Here is a 15,989-nt window from a genome sequence, read left to right on the forward strand (position 1 = left end):
GCGGCATGTGTGAGTAGCTTTTTCTTTGTGTATTGCATAGCCGTCTCCAACCCGTGCGAGGTACCGTGAAACGCACTCCCCACGCGGTTTGGAGTTTGACAGTGCCGGCTTTTGCTGTGCCATGGGCAGCTTTATCTCGACGTCGACCCTTCTCCGCGCTGCATCAGATTTGTGCTGACCCCTGTGCTCTTGCCCGATGCAGCTGCTTTCCCTCTCCTGCAAGCTCGACCAGCTGCTGGGAATGTGTCGCACCATATAGACCCCTCGTCGGCCTCCCGCGAACCCAGCCAGACCCGCGGGCGTGCGCTGACTGCCTCGTCCCGAACGGTTGCCTCGCGCTCGCAGACGCCCGCCGTCAAAGCCACTAGCAGTAATTCGAGCCCCGATCGCACCCTTCAGGCGCTTGAACGTAAACCGTCGGGTTCCTACGCCCACAATCGCAACACGTCCATCGTACACGGCATACAGCACTCGAGGAATACCAGCTTCGTCAACTCACCAGCCACCAGCCCGCTTAGCCCCCAAATCATTGCCGCTGCCGCCGGTGCAACCCTCGATGGAGCCGTCATGTCGCAGGAGTCAATAGCGGAGGCCTTTGTTGCCAACGGCATGCAGCCTGGCGCGAGTACGGGGAACATCTACGCCGGTGTTGGAGCCCAGGCAGCATCAAGCGACGGCAGCATAGCTCAGCGCAAGCCTGAGCGGGCGCCGAGTGCCAGATCCTCGCGTAAGGGCCATAATCACCATCGCTCCCAATCGCGCCACCCGCCGCCGCACCCCCACGAACTCAAGACGGTTGGCGAATATGCGCTGCACCACCTGTTCAACTCGTTCATTAGCCAAGCCGAGCAGAAGATCAATCAGTGCATGACTGAGAGAGGGCAGCCCGAGGCCAGGGTAGAGGGTGTCTGCGGACCTGGTGTAGACCCCACCTTCGACCAGCTCATAGCAGCCCTGGGGCACATTGCGCGCCATAAGCCGAAGCCTCTCATAGATACCATCATGCTGTGGCGGAAAGCAAAGAGTGAGGAAGCGTCCAAACAGCGTACTCAGCTGCTTAATGCCCGACAAGTCACTCCGGGACTCCAACTCCACCCCGCCCTGTCTCGACGCAATACCGAACCCGTCCAGCACCTGGAAAACCAATCTGCAGCCTCTGTGGCATCTGGGCCTGATCACATTGTCGCTCTACAACAGACTGTCACCCAAGCTGAGCAGCGTTCCACCGTCTCAACCTACATCCTCTGCCGCGTACTGATCGAGATCATGACGCAAACCGACCTCCACAATCTGACTTTTGAGATGGCCGATCGTCTTCTTGGTCTTTTCTACGGCCAGCTTAGCACTGTTGACCCTGATCTAGTGGACATATCCCCGCTCAACCTCGCCAACTGGACCATCTATAGCCAGCTGCTCGGCGTACTCAGTGGACTTATATTCGAACAAGTGCAAGAAAAGTTTGTCGCCGACCTGAAGATTGTTGATGGCCACTTGGCTATGAAGAACCAGTACAACAGAGACCACGAGGCTAAAGGCGCCCTGCTCATTCGCGCTCTAAGACACCTGCAAGTAAAGTCATATCCCGAGGAGACATGGGACCGGACGTGCGACTTCATGCTCTCCATGGCCAAGCTCTTCACCAGTGCCCACGGCCAGCCGGTCAAATATGCTTATTGTCAAGTCTTGCGGGAACTGTTGCTCCGCATCACCTCCAAGGCTACCATTGAGCTCAATGCACCCAAGTGGAAGACCGTGATCGATATGATGAAGCAGCGCGCTGCCATATTGCTAGGCAAGCCAAAACACTGGCACGAAGCATTTCCACTCATGGTTGCCATCTTATGTGCTTCTCCGACTGAAACATTTCTCTCGCAGTGGCTCGCGCTTGCCTTGTCTACTCAGCCACGACTCAAGGAGCGCGCAACGAGAGCCATCGCCCTTCGAGGTATATGCCGGTTGGTGTGGACTTACATTTACAGACGGGGAACTGAAGCACCAAACGTCGCCATACGCCGATTAGATGAGATTATACGGATGGTATTTCAACCGGGAAGGCGGTCATACCTTTCGACCGAACCAGCCATCGCCGAACCCTTGATACAACTCACGCGCATCATCGGCTACAAGTACCAAGATCTTTGCTTCAAGACCATCATCTTTCCTCTACTCAATTCGGACATGTTCATGTCAGGGCGAGAGTTGCGCGTCGAAAATCTGGAGCCTGATCGTATGGTCATCGGTATCCGCTCCTTCCTCGCTATCATGGCTGATCTTGAGAACACCGAGCAGCCGCCCTTCCCGCTCACGTTCGACTACGATCCAAATGTGTTTTCGAACGAGCTTCCTGCTCTTCCTTCTAGTCCGCGGCCTCTGCAACCCCTACCTATAAAGTCCAGTCTCCTCAAGGAAGAGCGTCTTTCACGTCCTGTGAATTTCGCTGGTTTCGCCGAAGTGGCCAAAGAGTACTATATCCGCTTTTGCAAAATCTTGGGAGAAATTACTATTATATGCGACAATGCGTTTGGAGGACAGGCCGTGCTCGACGAGAAGTTCTCCTCGCAAACACCAAAAACGCCCATGGCAGCGGCTTTCAGTTTCGCTCCTCGCGAAGACTACCACGTGAATACTACGGATCTGCGGCAAGGGTTCTATGATCTTCTGCATGTCGCTGTTCAGGCTTTACCCCGCTGCTTGTCCCCACATATACCCTTCAACTCACTTGTAAATTTGTTATGTACTGGAACCGCTCACGTTCAAAGCAACATCGCCGTGTCGTCCGCTCAGTCACTCAAGTCGATAGCCCGACAGTCACATGCACAGCAAGTCACGATTGGCTTTGCACGTTTCATCTTCAACTTCGACGATCGTTACGCTACCATGTCTGATGGTGGCATGCTCGGAGCTGGGCACATTGAGAACACCTTGAGGCTCTACGTGGAGCTACTAGAGATATGGATTGAAGAGATTAAGCGGAAAACACGCAAAGCAGCACTGGACACGCCCGATGATGGTTCTGGGAATCGCGCTGCTCAGCTTGATCTTTCTTCGGTGTGGGCGCACGTTGATGAAGTCGAGTCTCATGGCCTCTTCTTCCTATGCTCTCCTTCACATCGTGTTCGCTCCTACGCCGTCACCGTGCTACGTCTCATCACTGAGTTCGATACGGCTCTGGGTGGCTCCAATACCCGTGTCATCCGTGTAATGGAGGGCAGTCCCCAGAGGGTGCTGGACATTAGCGATGAGAAGCTGTCGCTAGCTGAACGTAGTCGTTTACAACGCGGTATGCGCAAGAGCAATGTGCAGAGCACGCTCGTGGAGCTTTGTGGTAGCGACGTGCCGTACGACGCTACCCTATGGTTCAAGATTTTCCCAAACCTGGTGCGAATCAGCTTTGAAGTCTGCCCTTTTGCTGTGACTCTTACTCGAGACATAGTCTGTGCCAGACTTGCTCAGATGTATCGTACTCTATCCTCCTTGGCCGAGGGTCAGCGTACAACCCCATATTCACCCTTCGAGCCCGGTAATACCAAGTTCAGTGGCCGCCTTGCTTCCACCTCACCAGAAGTCGTCATCGAACAATGGAAACTCTATCTCATATTTGCCTTCACAACATTGACGAGCCTGGGTCCGACGGCCATTTCAGCCACGCAAGGGCAGCATTCACGCAAGAGCTCAAAATCTTCGCAGACTAGCACAAATAAGCAACATACTGCCACCGAGTTGTTTTCTAAAGTCCTCCCCTTCCTGTCAGTGGAAAACGCCGCGATACGAGATGCTGCGGTTATCGGACTAGGTTCCGTTAACCTGAATCTTTATCGTACGCTGCTCGAATCGCTTCAGGGAATCGTGGCTGCTTGTGCAGAGGAAGCTAAGATGCGTCTGGGTAATCACAATAGGACCATCAGCAGTCCTCGCCCAATCAACTATCGGACCGATCATCTTCGAACAGAGATTACACACGTATACAAGCTAACGTCACAACAATTCCTCAAACTTCCGGAAGCTCACAATGATGAGTGGATTATCAACAATCTGATGAATTACACTAAGGATCTAAGGATATTCCTTAGTGATACGGAAGTTCAGCTCGAGGCACGCTACCAGAAGTTACGTACGCACTACTGTGGCCTTGTTGAGGTTCTGTTTGAGGGCATCAACAAGACTAGTGACCCCTTGCACTGGATGCCGTTCCAAGCTCGCAAAGCGGCATTTACTTTGATGGAAGAATGGTGCGGATACGCGGCAAATCAGTCTCAGATCCGTCAGCGAGAGGAGCAGATGCGCCGTTCCATGCTTGATCGGGAGGTAGATAAGAGCAGCAAAGGTAACGCGACTGCAGCTCTTGAAATCGAAAAACGCGATCTTAGAACCGCAGCTTTGAGCGCTATGGCTGCGTTATGTGGCGGGCCTGTCAGTATCACAACCGATAGTAAGGTCTTGCTTCAGTTCGATGTTATTCGTATGCTCTCGTGGATACAGAGCATCTTCGAAACCCCGAGCGATCGAACACACGCCATTGGTCGCCGGGCACTCACCAACCTCATACTGCACAATCGCGAGCATCCATATTTGCTGGATAAAGCAATCGAAATGTGCTATCTGGCAGTTTCTGGTAAAGCTCTAGAGAGCTACTTCGAAGTTGTTACTCAGGTCCTCACACAACACGAGGATTACACATTGCCGTTCTGGAAGGTGCTAAGCGCTGGTCTTTACACGCTTGGACACGAGAACAGCGAGATACGCACAAAGTCTACGCGATTGCTTCGCACACTTGAGGCTCGTGAGGGGAAGAATTCCAAGTTACAGGACCTGGATATCAGCATCTCTGACAAGACAGTCGCGGTGTACAAACTTGCACAGTTTGAGACATCACGAAGGCTTGCCAAGCAGCATGCCGAACTCGCCTTCTTGGTCTTTTCGCAATTCTCATACTACTTTAAAGATCTCAAGCCTGACCACAAGCGCAACATGGTTGCCGCTATGCTTCCTTGGGTACAATCTGTCGAACTTCAGGTGAATCCAGACGGAGGACCGACTGCTAATTCCTACATGTTACTCGTCAATCTATTCGAAATCACCTACAGATCAGGCAACGTACTACACAACGAAATTCAAGCACTCTGGCAAGCACTTGCAACCGGACCGTACGGTGGTAACGTTCAACTCATCTTGAACTTCATCATCAACCTTTGCCTAGACAAGCGAGAACAAAATTACGTCGACTACTCCAAACAAATCGTAGTCCATCTGTCTAGCACTCCTGCAGGGCTGAAAGTGGTGGAGTTCTTGCTCTTACAGATTAATCCGCGGTCTATGGTGAGCGAAAAGCGAGAGCCTATGCCGCCACCACCAGATGCCGTCAATCTTCCATACCTGGCCGATCTCACTCAGGTTTTGCCAAGTAGCAATAAGCAGGTAAGCAGGGAATGACATGTAAGCTAACTCAAGCTAACTATCGTAGTCTGGCTTTGCTTTGGGACAGGTTTGTCTCATCTTGCTGGTTGACCTTATGGTATCCCCAGTAGAGGTAGCCAAAGAGCACATTCCATTGCTTCTACAAGTGGTCTTGGTGCTTTGGGATCATTACACTTCTGTAGTTCAGGACCAATCTCGCGAGATGCTTGTGCATTTGATTCATGAGCTAGTCATATCCAAAATCGAAGATGATACGCCGGGCATCGATAAAAGATCTATCGAAGACTTCGTCGAGAGCATTCGACAACATGACACCAAAGTGGTATGGAGCTACGACGACAAGAACGGCAAGGACGTGGCAGACTCAACCTTCAAAGTCCCTGAGCCAATGGAGTACGTTGCTGGCGAGGTGATGAAATTCTTCTCATTCGCATACCCTGGGCTAAGAGAAGCTTGGGGTCGAGTAGCACTGAATTGGGCCACGTCTTGCCCGGTCCGGCATATCGCGTGTCGATCGTTCCAGTTGTTCCGCTGTATTCTGAGCTCGCTCGATCAGCAAATGCTTTCGGACATGCTCGCTAGACTTTCCAACACGATCTCGGATGAGGAGAGTGACATACAAACTTTCTCCATGGAAATATTGACAACATTACGAACCATCATTGAAGCACTAGCGCCGGAAGATCTGATACAGTACCCTCAACTGTTCTGGACCACCTGCGCATGTTTGGATACTATACACGAAGGCGAGTTCATGGAGAGCCTCCTGATGCTAGACAAATTTCTTGACAAGCTTGATCTGGGTGACGAGGAGGTTTTGAGCATCCTAGAAGAAAGTTGCCCAGACAAATGGGAGGGCAAGTTCGAAGGCCTTGCTCAACTAACGTACAAAGGCATCAGATCCAGTACATGCCTGGACCGGTCTTTGCGAATCCTGGAAAGATTGGTGGTATTACCTTCTAGCCGCATTGTTGGCGACGACAGCCGACTGATGTACACCATTCTCGCAAATCTGCCAAGGTTTCTACGTTCATTCGATTCCACGGCACAAGATTCCAGTATTCGCACTACTGCCGAAGTGCTTGCACAAGTCGCAGACCAGCACTACCAGTGCACATCGCTCTCCGAAGCATTGACCGCCTTTGCAATGAAGAGGTATCGTCAGGAGAAAGATTTCCTCGCGCAGACACTGTCGGCTATACGTTCGACATTCACTTCGGAACATGAATTTGGTAGCCTAGTATTCCTTCTCGGTCTGCTGATGAACAAGATTGATTGGATGAAGATCAACACGATGGAAGTGCTCTGCGTCTTGTTACCTGAAATCGATATGCGCAAGCCGGAAATGGCCTCTAAAGGATCTGATCTTTTCTCGCCTCTCCTACGACTACTACAAAGCGCATACTGCCCACAAGCTTTGAAGGTTCTTGACTTCGTCATCAATCTCAACATGACTAGTACTCTTACGCCATTCGACAAGCAGCACATCCGTATGAGCATGGCAGGCTCCCACTCTACTAGGGGATACAAGAAGCAGTTCGAGAAGACGCAATCATTGTACGGTATTCCTGAAGAAAGCGGCTGGTCCATTCCAATGCCTGCTTTGCATTCGCAGCTGACAAGAGCGAATGTTCACGCTGTTTTCTATACCTGCGGAAATTTCGACGACATGAATATACCAGACACTGAGACGCCCAAGGTGGAGTTCCGTCAAGAGGAGTTCCCGTTCAGCCCATTATCCGACTACCACCGGACGGCGACTATGACTTCGGAAGATACTCGCGGCGACAGTCACATTGGTGAGCTGGTCATGAAACTAGACAGCTTGGACGACTTCTTTGAGGACGATGACGATGTAGAAACGTTGACGGATTTGCCAAACTTCGCGTCCTCGGGGCGCTACGGTAATGGGCCATATGCCCACGACATGCGCGAGAACCTCTACGACCAGCAAACGGCGCCTATCTTGCACAAATCACTCACACGGAACGCATCCGTGACTTCCTTCCAATCAGGTTTCATTTCCGATGTCAAGCTCTCCCCGGCTAGAGACCCAGGTGTAATGACCCCGGGGGCATTCAGCTCCTTCGCCAACTCCTCTACCAGCACCTTACCCCCAACAAGTCATCCCCGCCCTGGTCTCCATTCCCGCTCCGTGACTTCACCCTCTGCGCCAAATCAGCCTCAACGTATCTCTCCTTCTCTCTCGTCCACCACCCTCGACGAACAAAACGAGCCCTTCTCCGATGACGAGTACTCCGCAGGTCGATCGAGCAGCACAGACAAAGGCGGTACTTTCAGTCTGGAGAACATCATTAAACCTGTTGCTCACGACACGAGGAGCCGCTTCAGAAGCGGTATGAGACGACTGACCGGAGGAGGTGGGGACAACAAAGAAGGTGTGAAGTCGAGAGATGCAATCAAGCTGGCGTTACAGAAGAGTCCGCAGGTGCCAAAGGTACCTGATATCTATCTAGTGAACCCAAAGAGTGCGGATCTGTAAGGAAGTCAGCATGTGTGAAATGGCAACATGCGTTGAATGAAAAACGAGGTATGGCGCTCTTGGCACTGAATGTCTGATATTTATGGGGCAATGTATGGGGTTTGTACAGAAAGAACAGGCGAAACGACCACAAGATACCACGGCGTAATATTCGGAAGGTGTTTTCATGTAAGGAAAGGATAGGTCTATTGCATGCGCATTTACGGGTGACATCCAAAAAGTTATCGAACCCTCGTTCTTTCTTAGCTGCATTTAGCTTGCTTGCGAGATACCACAGTTTCTTACAATACCATTAGAATGTTCATTATCCTCTACGTGCTAGTCTTTCTCCTACTGCGATACGCATACTCAACCGGCTGACATGGGCTAGCATCCTTACCACTGATTGTCGACATCGTATCCCGGCGGCGGTTCCTCGATATCCAACTCCCCACTCATAAGCTTGTACTCGCAGGTTTCATCTCCTTGACCACATACAAGCCAGCCTGTTATTGGGACAGGAATTCCTTGGTCTCGATACCACACCTTTCCAACTGCCGTCATCCAATGTATGGGCGCAGCGTTACTTTTCAGCTCCCGTGGCTCTTTCCGCTGCGCACCCTCTCTACCATACCCTACCATGATAGGCGCCATACTCCCCGCGCCAGTCGGTGCATAGCCCGGAAGTATAGCCATCGTGGCGCTAAGGGAGGATAGTATTGCGGTACCTAAACGAACGGGTATACTCTCTCTTAAAGAACTGTTGTTGGGTGTTGTTGACGCAAGAGAGGCGGGAAGCATGGGTGTCGACTGCCATTCTGGGTGGTCACCTAGAACGTCGGAGAATGAGTGTGTGGTCAGCCAACCGCGATTTTGATAGGAGAGTGTTATGGCGGGATTAGTTGTGCGAATTACGACAGGGCCCGCGGGGTGGTGGATGTAAGTCAGCATCGTTGTAGTTGTAGTGCATAGGGTAGGAGTGTGTGGGAGAGAGGAGAAGGGTGGGGTTTTAGAAATGCGAGCCGCGAGCATGTTACGTAGACTTTGTGAAAACATGTCGGAAGTATTGTGATATGGTAATTCGACAATATGTTGATTCATGAATGCTTGCTTGCTTGACAGCATTGCGCCAGACGTGATGTAGCCCTCACGCACGTGTAAGCAAGTTCCCGAGCGTATGCCACCAACGCCATTTTGTCACAGGATGAGCCTTCGCTCAAATTTCTGTCGAACGTAGGAACCCTGGAAAGCTTGTTCTAATAGAATTTTCCTGGAGAAGAGTGAGATGTTGAGACAGGCCTAGAAGACGTCTAGAGCTCAATGCAAGCTGGTGTGGTGCTAAACAACCCGAATCCCCATGGTCACAATTCACGCCCTAGATTGAAGGCGTGAATGTTTCACAACCACCACCAGGAAGAATGTGGCGCTACATGCACGTTACGAAGTAACCGTTAGTTGCGCAATATTGTCGAGGATGGCTAGTTGGGTGACGCAGCCCATTTCAGTAAGTGCGGTGTGGAAGACTCAGGAGTTATCTCCGGATTCGTCGGCGGAAGAAGACGTAGATACCTTGCAGGAAGCTGAAGGTTTAGCGCATGCGGTAACCTCAAACCCATGACAACTTAACCTCCTATTCGCCTTTGAACAATGCACCATCTCAGCGCTCTTGCTATGTCAGGCCGATCTTGGGTTACTGTGCCATATCGCGCACTCAGCCCTACCACAGTTTAGGCCTGTGATGTTGCGCTGACTCCAGGAATGACTTCCACGATACAGCTGAAAACGTAGAGACCGCTTTTGGCACTCTGAGCTTCGCTGGAGCCGGAAGTGAAGTCAGCACTGCTCTGGAGCGCTTCACTTCACCATGAGCTCTGACCATGACGCCTGGACATGCTGGCGCACTGCTGCGATGGTGTTGCACGCACGTCAAATACGCAGTCTATATGAGAGTCTGAAACAAAATAAATCTGCGCCTTCTCTTAAGTACCGGTTCTCTGCCTCGTCTCCTCGTCAGGTTATCATTTCGACAGAGACATCGCAATTATCTACCAACATGTCAGGCACATTCCAAGGTGCCAAGGTTTACCTTGTTCACACCACCCAACATACTCGCCCTTTCCTGACGACTGTACCTTTCATAGCCCGTGACTTCGCCTCTTGGGGCTGCCGTGTCGATCATCACGCTGCAGACTCGCCATACATTACTGAAGTTCGGTCTCGCGAGGATGTGACGCATATGAATCGCAGAGATCGCGGTGGAAGTCGTAGGACAAAGTTGATGGAGATATGGGCACACGAATTGGTTCGCAGAAAACGACGGCAACGGGAGGAGACAAATGGTACCGGAAATGATATGTCGGTGATTGATGGCGGGTTTGGGGCATCAGAGACTAGAGTGAAGAAGGCCGGCGAACTGGTCCAAGATGTCATCGACGGGGTGGCTGCATTTGGTGGGTATAGCTCCAGGATACCGCTTCATCTATTTAGTATCAAGAACGAAACTGACAGAACACAAGAAGCCAAAAGTATACCACGATCGACTCGAAGAAGCAAATCACCGGAATCGTCACCCACCATCCTAACCACATATACTCGTCACCTTTACTCCGTCCGCTACACTCCTAATGCTCCCTTACCGTCATGGTCGAACCCCGACATCATTTATGCGGATCAAATCGTCTTGGAATTCCATCACCACGAAAACATCAGAAAGGAACATCTTGTTCAAGCAGTGACCAGCGCGGTTGGCAAAGATGAAGGAAGGATGGGAAGAGTGGAGAAGTGCACAACTACAGGAATTAATAGAGTGCATCTATGGGTTGATGTTGGTGATACATTCTTTGGTAATGTAGTGCGGGAGGGGGGCGATCTGGAAGACAGAGATCCTGTGCCGAAGTATGAGAGGGGTGAAGGGCCGCCCATGTATGTCGATGAGAGATAAGACAGATGAAATCTTGGACAGAACTGCGGCACCATTGTACGGAAGTTAGTGGGAGTGTCTGAGAACAAGATTGTATAAAGCGTCACATTATGTCACCAGCTTTATGTACCTACTTTGATGACTATAGATATCCGTTCTGTCAAAATACAATGCCGAATGGAAGATCAAAGAGCAGAGAAATGTACCCATCGTTTGCTTCAAAGTGTTACCCCTGGCATACATACGCATGCCGTCTTCCTGATGTATACCATTCGCTCACAGCACCTCCTCTTAACCTCCACCTTTATACCCTTTAGTCCCTAATCGTAAACTACCTCTCCTCTTTTTAGGCCACCTCGATGGCTGCTCGCTCCTGCCGCCATCAAAGCGTTCATGTTCATGACCCGAACCTCAGCCATATACTCCTGTTGTTCCTGGCTCATTGGTTTGATGCCGTTTGCAGTCTCCTTAAAACCAAATGTCGCATTTACGGCAAAGCCCACGCAGACGACTAAACCGGCGCCTAGCATGATGAGGAGGACGATGACGGTCGGTGGGATTGCGTAATCGTCGCGCTTTGCGAGGGGGGAGGCGGTTACGGAGGTGAAGAGTGTGAGGAAGAAAGCTTTTGTGGTAACTGGTGGTACCATGACTGCCGACGGATTTGAGTAGGATTACTTAAGGTTCGATGTGAGTGCTGTTGTGGTACGGAGGCTAGGTAACGGCGCGACTCTTATTGTTTGACGTAGAGGCTCAACTTCGTATGCTGATGAACGCAGTAAACTACGGAGCTAAAGGGTGCTCCTGAATAGCGAGACGTGTCTCCCCGTGAACTTTGAAGAAGAATGAACGAAGTGTAGTACAGCGTAATGCTTGAATTAAAGGACTGAACGAGAGTGAACGGAAAGGGGAAAAGCAGCAGGCAGTGTCATTCAAACAATAAACGCCATGCACCATTCCAAAACAACACCCCACCTGTATACTGCCTTGCCAGCATCCCCTAATCCTTCGTTGCCGTTATCTTACATGTGCACAGACCACATCTTCGTACATTGCATCTTTTAATATAGTGCCTTGCCAACCTGGCGCTATGGTTGGTCAACAGCACGAGAAGTGCCCCACATCACTTAGTCGCTTCGAGGGCGCGGTATCCACTGCGCACGTGATTTTGCGAACCGACCAATGAGAATGCCAGTGGCTATTTTTGCGCGTCCTGATGCGGCATCGACGTGTGGCCTGTGGCGTCATGAGATCCGAATACTGCTTGTGACAAGCATGTTTGATTCAAGGGTGCGGTTCCGGTGAAGACAGCCGGATATTAACGTGCTGGCGGTGGTAAGATCGTGGCTATATGTATACCTAGAGAAAGTGTTACTTCACGCTATGTACTCATCAAAGTCGCTCCTGCGGGCAATGGATCGCATGTTACCTGTACGAAATACCTATATATCACTAACGGTAGATGTCTCCAGCCCAGAAATCATAGGAATCCTCAAGTGCACTCAATCTTAGTAAAGTATATCTTGTCAGACGTAAAGCTGGTTGTTGTTTGTAACGTATTTGTTACGATCTGGACCAGGGGATACCTAGGGGTCAGCGTAAGCACTTTGAAGGATCGTACGGCACGGTCGAAAGATTGCGGCACAGCAACTACGCCGCAGTCACGTAACTAATTGTCTACGAGCTAATAACGCTAAACTATAAGCAGCTTGCTCTTCTACGAGCAACACTAGTTAGCTGATAACTAAAATAACACATTATTACTCTTCTACGATTACTTGCACGCTTGTACAAGAGTACAACACTTATTAGTATATAGATAGTAGATAACGCACCTCTCTAGTTATTGTGCTTAACTTAAGTTTTAATCTAAGGATTACTACTTAATTCTTAAAAACCCTGTGTTATAACATTGATGTAACACGGGATAGCAGAGGCTGAACGAGGGGGACGATTATGGTCTCAACATGTTTGCTTTTCTCGTAATCGCCTTGGCCTCCAAACCTGCTCATAAGCTGCGCCCCGCGCATTAGCAGAGGGGCAAGAATTATTCTCACGACCTCCCCACCTAATGTAGTAATACAGAGCTTTCCCCCACTATTCTCTTGTAGTGTGAAGCAAATACTATTGCTTATAACTACCCCTCACAATTGATCTACTAATCGCGCTAGGACAACCCTCTTGTCTATCGTCGCCCACTCATTCCCTAAGAACCAACCCTAGATCATCTTTAGACGATCTTCACAGTATTACGGCTGCGGGTGCTTCTAAAGGAAGCTTTCAGCCATTACAGCTAAACGTACAAAAAAAGTAAAAGGTAGTAGACAGGCTAGGAATTAAACAATCAGACTTAGGACTTTCTTGAATAGTTCTATAAATAACAATATACAAATATTAGAAGTTTTAACGTTCGTTGTGTGGTCTCTTTCTGCTTACGTGAAAAGAGCGCCCCCCTTTGCAGCTAATAGGAGGAGGTTTATTAGGCTAATTAACGGTTGCGCTTTGTTAGATTTTTGGTCACTGTACGGGCTGAAATGCTTCCTTCGCAAGCAATAATATTGAAGGATAAACTAATGTCATTAAGCCAGAGATCCGACACATGACTGAGCAATGTCTCTTCACGTTGAAGCGCGCGCGAGACGGATATCCTAACCTAAAACCAGACGTTTATACTGATTTCCTCACCCAATACTACGGCGGAACGCCGCGGCGGCAGATCCCTTTGAGTCGAACAGTACCATGGATTCAGTGGAGAATCTTTGTGCGGAAGTAAATGGGAGTATGCGGGGGGTTTATTTGATGGTTACGCTCACCATCGTTGGGTGAGTCTCTACCATGGTCTCACGTCTCGCTTCGATGGACCTGACAGTTGAAAAAGTCGTGAATGATGCAGTCCAAATCTACAGCAACGTCCCTAAACACACTCGTCCGTGAGCGATACAGAACACAAGCCAAACAGCAACCAACAAAGACATAACGTAACTGCGCAATGAAAAACGACCAGCAATCACTGGCCAGACAAAGCGATAGGACTTACCGTAATCCTGATAGTATAGAGAGTATCGAATATCGCATACGCAGCGAGCCAAACCATCTCTACGAAGACCCAGATATTGATGAAGACATTGTATATAGAATTATACCTGGAGACCTGGTGACGAAGAGACGGCTGGAAACTTGCGCCGAGCACTTCTCGTCTGATTATGGCGTGTGGAGCTGGAGAGCACACCTCGTGATGGGCACCTGGGCCGAGTATGGTAGGTTATCAAGTATCTTGTACTTTCAAGTGAAGCACAAAGTAAGAAGCTATAACCAACTCTCGCGTGTAGGCAAGCTCATTCGACTCACTCGCGAAAGGCTGAGAGACCTGTGTCTGCCGAAGGAAGCGAATAATATCCTGGTGGTAGCCATTACTAAAGATGGCCGACAGGTTGGGCACTGCTTTATGAGCCAGTGGATGCATGGCGACGAACGAGTGTGGTGGATAACGCAGTTGTTGGTGCTAAAAGGCTATCGCAATCAGAGACGGGCTACGCGGGTAAGCAGGAACTATGTATTGGGTATGCTAAGAAACAGCCACTGACGTATAGTAGATGTTACAAACCCTGGCCATGCATTACGATGTTGGCAGATCTATCCAGAGAGATCTCGTCGGAGTAGCGACCTCGAACCCTTACACCATTTGCACTGTTCTCCGCGTTTTTGGTCGAGGTATCGAGGTGTTGCCTTCCAAGCCGGATTGGGAAAAAAACCCTGTTCGCCATACGCCGCTACCCAGTTCAGCGTGTGAGTCTATAGTCAAAGGCGCGCCGGTCAACTACATCCGCAATGTCAAGATGTTACCTGGGAAACTGACCGCCAACACAAGATTCTTCATAGACCACGCCGCGCCTGATGAAGCTTTGGAGAGGATCATACACAGCATGAACAAGCAGGTACCTGAGCCGTGGGAGTGGCTGTTTGGCCACTTAGGACCTGGATACGAATATGTGTGTATGCTTGACTACTCCTTCGACTTGGAATATAAGTTGGATTCAGTGCTTTGTGGGGGGTTGGCGATTTCGAACGAGACTCAATCAAAAGAAGAGGCTTCAAACCCGGCAAAGAAGTCGTTGAGAGTTGGCAGATTCAGACCCTCGGAGCAAACTTCAAGCCTCCGATATACTGAGATAGATCGTTACCTACTTGAAGTCCCCGGGAGTTGCGTTCTCAACCTAAAACTCGGCGACCGTGCCCATGCATCTTTGTATGGCAGCATACGCAAGCTCATCTTCGAAGCAAAGGAGCTGATCGCAAATACGCTTATGCTATCCACTATCATGGGTGCGAAACATATACCAAATGACCTTCGCAAAGCTTATCAGTCGACGAACTTGTACTTCCCACTACCGGAGCAAGTGCGGACGTGGACTGACTTTATGGAGTACGCGTATGACATTTTCGAGCAGGACATTAATGTCGCTGCGAGAATGTTGATCCTTCAGGCCATCCATTTTCAGGAACTTCGGGAAAATCATGAAAATTCGCAGAGAGAAAGAGTGAAGAAGGGCTCAGAGCTGGTGAAAGCAAAGGAAACAAGGGAGAAAAGTCTTTCGGGGGAGGGCGCCAAACAAGGATTCGAAAGTCAACCACCTGTATTCGCAGCCAATGCTCCTCAAAGTAAGAACAGAGAATTGCCTGCGAAGCCTCAGGGGAAACCTAGACTCACCCTGATAAACGCTTCCCGGAAGCCTCTCGCGCCAAAGCCACAGGGGCCATCTAGAACTGTCGAAACGACAGCAAAGACATCTGCATTCAGCCCCAAGCCTCGTGCAGCGTCTGTGCTTTCTTCCATCGGAAGTTCCTTTCGAAGACTAAAGGTTTCTACCCCTCAGCGATCACTGTCAGAAGCTAAGCCTCGAGGCTTCAGACCGACGACAAAGTTGCCCAGCAATATACCCTTGACGCCGGAGCAGACACCGCCTAAATACAGCTCCAAACCAACCGTTCAGACTACCTCGCCTCGGGTCTCTATAGTTCCCAAACCCCCTGTTTCTAAGAAAGCAGCCCGTTCACATCAAAACGAGGTGGATGCTGCTACTACACCACCTGCAACACCATCACCACCACCTTCTCAGCAGCAACCGAGCCTTCCACACTACATGGCCCCGACCTTGGGCTCGATGCAACGGT

General features: G+C 50.2%; 2 protein-coding genes across 2 annotated transcripts; one reads left to right on the forward strand and one right to left on the reverse strand.

Annotated features, from left to right (window-relative positions):
- Positions 1-567: 567 nt before the first annotated feature.
- On the forward strand, positions 568-7,918 carry ALTATR162_LOCUS6573 (uncharacterized protein; the record flags this gene model as incomplete). Its single annotated transcript, XM_043314195.1, has 2 exons — positions 568-5,415; positions 5,462-7,918. The coding sequence occupies 2 exons, from the start codon at positions 568-570 to the stop codon at positions 7,916-7,918; spliced, it is 7,305 nt and encodes a 2,434-aa protein (XP_043170130.1).
- Positions 7,919-11,137: 3,219 nt separating this feature from the next.
- Positions 11,138-11,467, reverse strand: ALTATR162_LOCUS6574 (uncharacterized protein; the record flags this gene model as incomplete). The annotated part of the gene is made up of 1 exon (XM_043314196.1): positions 11,138-11,467. One exon carries the CDS (start codon positions 11,465-11,467, stop codon positions 11,138-11,140), a length of 330 nt encoding a protein of 109 aa, XP_043170131.1.
- Between the last annotated feature and the right edge of the window lie 4,522 nt (positions 11,468-15,989).

The sequence above is a fragment of the Alternaria atra genome (assembly GCF_907166805.1).
Source record: "Alternaria atra isolate CS162 genome assembly, contig: 25, whole genome shotgun sequence".
NCBI classification, from domain to species: domain Eukaryota; kingdom Fungi; phylum Ascomycota; class Dothideomycetes; order Pleosporales; family Pleosporaceae; genus Alternaria; species Alternaria atra.